Here is a 5,875-nt window from a genome sequence, read left to right as displayed (position 1 = left end):
ATAATTGTAATACTATTTTAATTTATTATGTGTTGAAGTTGAAATTGTTAATTTTAAAAGCCTAGATTTGAGTATATATTTAAAAAAATTCATAACAGGTAAACTCATTAGATCAGCTCCACAAATTTTCTTAGACTCGCGAATTTGACAACCTTGCTTATTAATGACTAAATTTTAATAAGTACATAAACTATCATTCATTCTTTTGTTCGAAGAACTTGATCCTTCTAAAATTGCTCATCACAAACATAATGTTGAGATTGCTGTTGTGATCTAACATATCCAAAAGAACCTTAAGACTATAAGAGGAAGAACACATTTGGATGGCACTATTCCACAGTAGTTCAAATGTCTATTATCAAGCCAGTAGCTTGTATTATTATTAGTAGGTAATATAATTGGTGCGAAAATATTGGCTATGTACAAAATGACCAATAATAAGAAAGAGGTGAGAGGAGAAACTGTATTTTGTACAAATGTGACAAGAAAAAAGGGGAGTGAGGAAAAATGAAGAGACGGCGGATAAAGAGAAAATGAGTCTTCCTCCATCTGTGTGACCTAACACCATGGAATCATCAATAGGATGAAGGTGATGATGATGACGGCGGCGGTGACGGCGGCGGTGACGGCGGAGTTGATGGCTTTGCCACTGATGCTTTGCAAATAGGGCACCAGTTCTTGAGCCTCAGCCATTGTTGGATGCAAACCACATGGTACATATGTTGACATTGCAAATTCCCCACCTCATCTCCAACCACATATTCCTCCTACATTTCCAAGTAAATCAGTTATGTTGTTTGTTAGTGTAATCTCAAAAGAGTTCAATTGTAAACCCTATATAATATATAATATATAGCAACGTCATAAATAACCATTTCAGCAAAGATATCATTACTAATTAGAACACTTGGCCAACAAAGATATGCTTATACTAAATTCTAAATCACAAAACCTAAATCCTAATAGTGTAAAAATAAGACGTTTTTTTTTGGTGGAGTAGTATAAAAATAAAATGTTGCCACAAAGTGCTGGTCCCTAACATTTCTCATAGAGTGATATTGCTATACATTGTTTGCGCACTCATCTAATTAGATGCTTGTGTGTGTATTTTAAAACTTCTAATATGGCGAACAAGTAAATCAACATCTATGCCAATTTAGCAACATATAGTTAGTTAGGTCAGCATAAAACTTCTCTATATTAAGTAACACCACATGCAACCTAAATCGGTAAATCCTTATAAATATGTAGATATGAATTTAACTTTGATACACTCATAGTGTAAGAGAAGTTGACACTATTATCAAATAATGTATTGTCACATTAATAATGTATCCAATAATGTCTAGATGTGAATTTGATTTTACTATACTCATGTAGAAGTTTTACACTATAATTATAAATCAGATAATGTAGTGCCACAATAATAATGTACTTAAATTGTCATGGAATTAAAAAGCTTTGGCATTACATCAGTTATTTTAAATCGTCAGTGCATTAAAATTTGACTCTCTAGTAACACAAACTGCAGCTTATGTATTGGCCCACGTATGATTCACCACAAACTAAAATCCATATTAACATTTCTCACTCGAACACACACTAACTCCATGAGAAACATAAAAAGATGCATTTATCAAATATCAAATGAGGGGGAAAGAAGAAAAACCTGACAGATGCTACATTTGGTATCGTCCTTATTCTTATTCCCATTGAGAGTCTCAGTTACATCATCTGAAGGTAAGGATTTGAAGAAACTTCTCTTTAGGCACTCTGATAATGCTTCCTCTGTTAGAGCTGTGCTCACAGAACCCATCCTCTCTTCCAAAGCTAATAGTTCCTATTATATGTAACAAAAATGGAGAGGTGAGAATAGCTAAAGTAACTGAACAACCTTGCAATTCCAAAATAACTGTTTGCAATATCAAGGATAATAATGATCCCATCATGAAACATCTCACAAAATAAAATTAAAAAAAAAAAAATCAAATCTCTCCCTTAAAAGTAGAAGATCAAACATACTGTCAATAAGCAGCAATAAGACCTAGGTTATATAATCTTCAACATCACTTTTAATATGCATTATTAAGAATATATTCATCCGAATATGTTCTAATACGAATGCTCTCAAAACCATTACGAAAAATGTAGCAATAACCTACGCAAGTAAATAAAAAACTGAATTGTGGCACCTTATGACATTAACAAACCTCATATGACATGTTATCGATGTCCAACCGCATGTCTCTATGTTGATCATAGAAGTTTAGTCCAGTGAGGAGCAAGTTCGACTCAAGTAAAAGAATTTGCTGAAATACACAAAATGAATGCGTCAGATAACCCATGGCTGAAGTCAAAGATGTTTAGATTGATGAAGAATTACCTCGTGTGTTAGCTCAACATCTTGCTCAATTCTCTCAAGTGCCAACAATACCTGCATATAATTACAGAATATAATTAATTACCATGATTAAAAAGGGGGGTAAATGCATTCTCATGGTTAGAATAGAAGTTACCTCTGCAATACCATCCATGTTATAGCGTCGTCGAAAGTTGTCCCGATTTATAAGAGAATGAGTGATGCCATATTCTGTGGGAGACATAGGCATAATACCATACAGTTCATCACTGCTACTACCAGGTCTATTGTAAGAGACAGGACATCTTAAAGGAGCCTCCGGAGAAGGGAGATGCAATACACCAGGAGCATTATGATCACCGGAATGAGGCAAAGTAGGTATCATGACAACAGGCTCATTCGATGCCACGGGATTAGCATTACTTTGATTAGAAAGTCTTCCCCTCGCATTACCATTAGTCGGCCTCCGTGTTCTGACTGACATTACATTGCTGTCTGGCCTGTCCCTATTATTAGAAGGCATATTTCTGGGTCTTCTTGAATCAGAGATAGATATACCATTTCTAGGACCAGAATTCCGTCCTTCTAATGAAGAACCATTGATCTTCTTCCCTCTAGCTGTTGAACTACTTTCCCCTTCACAGTTTCTCTTTTTTACTGTATCCTTTCTTCTATTATTGGCCGAGTCTGGTGGTTGAAAGCCAGCAGGGACGACATCAGATATGGAGTTGCATCTGAGGTTTCTTAATCCGTACCTACTGGTCCCGGCTCGTGTTGCTGCGCCACTGCTTTTAGTTTCTTGACCACGCAAAACAGGCTTTGGATGGAAATTCCTCCGTGATCCTGTATTAGATGATGCTACGCTAGAGCTCCCTACTTCCATCTGCACAACACTACTAGATCCTACATTTTCCACTTCTGCTTGAAGCACTCTCCGAAAGTTTTCAGGTGGAGGGGCGAGATTTGAAACTTCTGTCTCATCATGTACACTACTAGTTTCTGAAGAATCAGCCTCTAATTGAGAGGATAATGTCTTCCGAGGTTTTATAAGGGATTTTCCTGAGTTATTATTCCCTGTGAAAGTTCTAGAAGAACTTCCAATTGCTTCCTTACCACTGGATGTAGTTCGAAAAGAAGTTCTCAAAGATTTACCCTTTTCAGAAGAACCAATTTGAGAACCTTTAGGAGAGTTGACTTTACTACTGCAACCAAGACGGCTGCACACTTGACCATTTCTATCTCTAGTATTAGCAGAATCTCTAAACAAATGGCCCATCCCCTTTTTAGGGACTACCACCCCATCAATTGCTCTTTTTCCAGAATAGTCATCCATCAATTTTTTTAATCCCTTCAAAATCTGCAACATGTTATTTTGCATCAGTAAATGAAGAAAAAAATGATAATGCTGATTAGGATAAAACGTTCACTCATATTTTCAAATAATCAATCTAATTCACACGATAAACATGAAATTCCAATCGGTTAATCATATTTTACAAATATCTGCAAACAGACAAGAGTTCAGTTAACAGTCAACACAAACCATAGCTAGATGAAATCATGCAGAAAGCTTCTAAGGTTAGATGAACAAGTGGATATACATAGACATGCCTTGCTCCCAAATAACAACACCTTTTTTCTTTCTTTTTAAAATAAAATAAATAAAAACAAAAATTACACATATATAAGACAAGTTACTATAATCTATCAATATTTACATATCATATAACAAAGGCACCTATTTTGAATTTGAGAACCAAAACAGTACTCTTTGTAGCTTCATATGGACCATCAAGATGATATACATAATATATATGGATGATTCTGCCTGGATTTATCCATGTTAAACAAACAAACCAGGACCACAAATCTTCATAAAAAACAATAACATCAAAAAAGGAAATACAACACATTGATAAAAAGAAGAAATAACAGCAGAATCAATACATGATTATGTGATGACCAATTCAATCCCAAAGCTGCAATGACCACCAAAACCACAAACCAGCATCATCTATTCATCTTATGACTTAAACAGAGGGAGAAAATAAAAACCTAATTCCTCAGAAAACAAATTAAATTCTGAAGAACAGAAACCAAAAACATATATATCAAATCTTTTTTATTTTTTTTTTTATAGATTAAGGGGGAAAAAAAGAGTTGAACGATAAAAGGGAGGGTTTGTTCCAGAAAAAAAGTGAGGGGTTCCTTCGTTATTAAAGGACGCAACTTTGCTTCAAATACTCTCCACACAAAACACATAACACGCACACAAAAGACTTGTTCTCCGCAATTTCAGCACTCATCACTCAAACAAACGAAACAACACAAATTCACAAAAAACCAATCACAAAATAAATAGCAAAAAGAAACAAAAATAATTATAATAATCACATGTAATCCACAAAACACAAACAAACCAGTACCAAACACACCCTAAATTTAATTAAATTCTTAATTATCATCCAAATTAAAAATTCAACATGGTAATAAGTTCCGTAAAATTATTTAAATATATTTTATTATTAGTATGAACCGAAGCTAAGGAATACCGTGTTCACGAGTTTTTTATCGAAAAAAAAAAATTCCTTACTCTCAATTCGGCTCCGAATATAAAGCGTAGTTGATGGAAAACATGAAGTGAATTCGATTAACGTGAGAGAAGACGAGAATTTTGAAAGTTTGGTAGCTACCTTTAACGTATTTGTGTGCGTGTTTTTTTTTTTTAATTTTCTTCTTCTCGTTGTGCGGCGTCGTTTTGGTTTTCGTTTTGAAGCTTTGGTAATATTAAGAGAGAAAGAGAAAAAGGTTTTGATAGAAGAGAAAGAGAAAGAGAAAGAGGGGATGAGAAGGGAACGAAGCTTTTTGGAGAGTTGACAGATAGAGAGAAAGAAAAGAGAAGTAGAGAAGCAGAGAGATATATAACAATATTACAATAATATATATATTAACCTACTTTCTTCTTTTCTTTTCTTATTTATTTTATATAATTTATATTAAATGTCTAAAAAAATAAGTAATCACTTGTAAAAATATATATATATATATATATTTCGTATTTTATATATTTATTTATTATACTACTGTAAATAAATTAAATTTTTTGTCTACTATAAATTTAATTATTTTTTATAATGAATTTCATTATATTATTAATTATTTATTTAATTAAAACATACGAAAAATTATGTGTAATAACTGATTTAGTTTTTAATTTATTTTATTTTAAGATGTTATCATAATTCCAATTTTTAAAGTCTGGTAGTATATATTTAAATAAAAGTTAGAAGTAGCAATAAAATAAACATGAATGAACTTCTCCTACTTCACAATAATTCGCATAAATTAGATTTTGTTTTTATTCACAAATAATAAAAAAAAATTATACGCCAACGAGTAATAGCTCAAATGGCATAGTCTTCCCATATTCAATTAAGAGGTTGCGAGTTCGAGTCTCCTATCTTTGATAAAAAAAATAAAAAAATTATACTTTAATCCGTTTTTATTGTTGTGGTA

At 32.9% G+C, this 5,875-nt stretch overlaps 1 protein-coding gene across 3 annotated transcripts; it reads right to left on the bottom strand.

The window, feature by feature from the left end:
• Nucleotides 1-340: 340 nt before the first annotated feature.
• LOC112707777 (uncharacterized) lies at nucleotides 341-5,313 on the bottom strand. 3 transcript variants are annotated; one of them, XM_025759724.3, is made up of 6 exons: nucleotides 5,053-5,313; nucleotides 2,517-3,716; nucleotides 2,384-2,434; nucleotides 2,211-2,309; nucleotides 1,670-1,840; nucleotides 341-767 (listed from the first exon to the last, which is right to left on the bottom strand). In XM_025759724.3, the coding sequence occupies exons 2-6, from the start codon at nucleotides 3,690-3,692 to the stop codon at nucleotides 576-578; spliced, it is 1,689 nt and encodes a 562-aa protein (XP_025615509.1). In that variant the 5' UTR covers nucleotides 3,693-3,716; nucleotides 5,053-5,313; the 3' UTR covers nucleotides 341-575. The 3 variants fall into 3 exon arrangements, with proteins under 3 accessions (XP_025615509.1, XP_025615510.1, XP_025615511.1); XM_025759725.3 differs by having other exon boundaries at nucleotides 4,953-5,303; XM_025759726.3 differs by having other exon boundaries at nucleotides 4,307-5,276.
• Nucleotides 5,314-5,875: the final 562 nt, after the last annotated feature.

Source organism: Arachis hypogaea, chromosome 8, assembly GCF_003086295.3.
Source record: "Arachis hypogaea cultivar Tifrunner chromosome 8, arahy.Tifrunner.gnm2.J5K5, whole genome shotgun sequence".
In the NCBI taxonomy this organism is placed as follows: domain Eukaryota; kingdom Viridiplantae; phylum Streptophyta; class Magnoliopsida; order Fabales; family Fabaceae; genus Arachis; species Arachis hypogaea.
This window is presented reverse-complemented; position numbering and strand designations above follow the sequence as displayed.

What these genes read in the sequence shown, in the direction of transcription:
- LOC112707777 (XM_025759724.3), bottom strand. Translation starts at nt 3,692, where the DNA reads ATGGATGACTATTCTGGAAAAAGAGCAATTGATGGGGTGGTAGTCCCT. An exon ending in TCGATAACATGTCATATGAG is followed by an intron (nt 1,841 to 2,210) that starts GTTTGTTAATGT and finishes TACATATAATAG; the next exon opens with GAACTATTAGCTTTGGAAGA. An exon ending in CCAAATGTAGCATCTGTCAG is followed by an intron (nt 768 to 1,669) that starts GTTTTTCTTCTT and finishes TTGGAAATGTAG; the next exon opens with GAGGAATATGTGGTTGGAGA.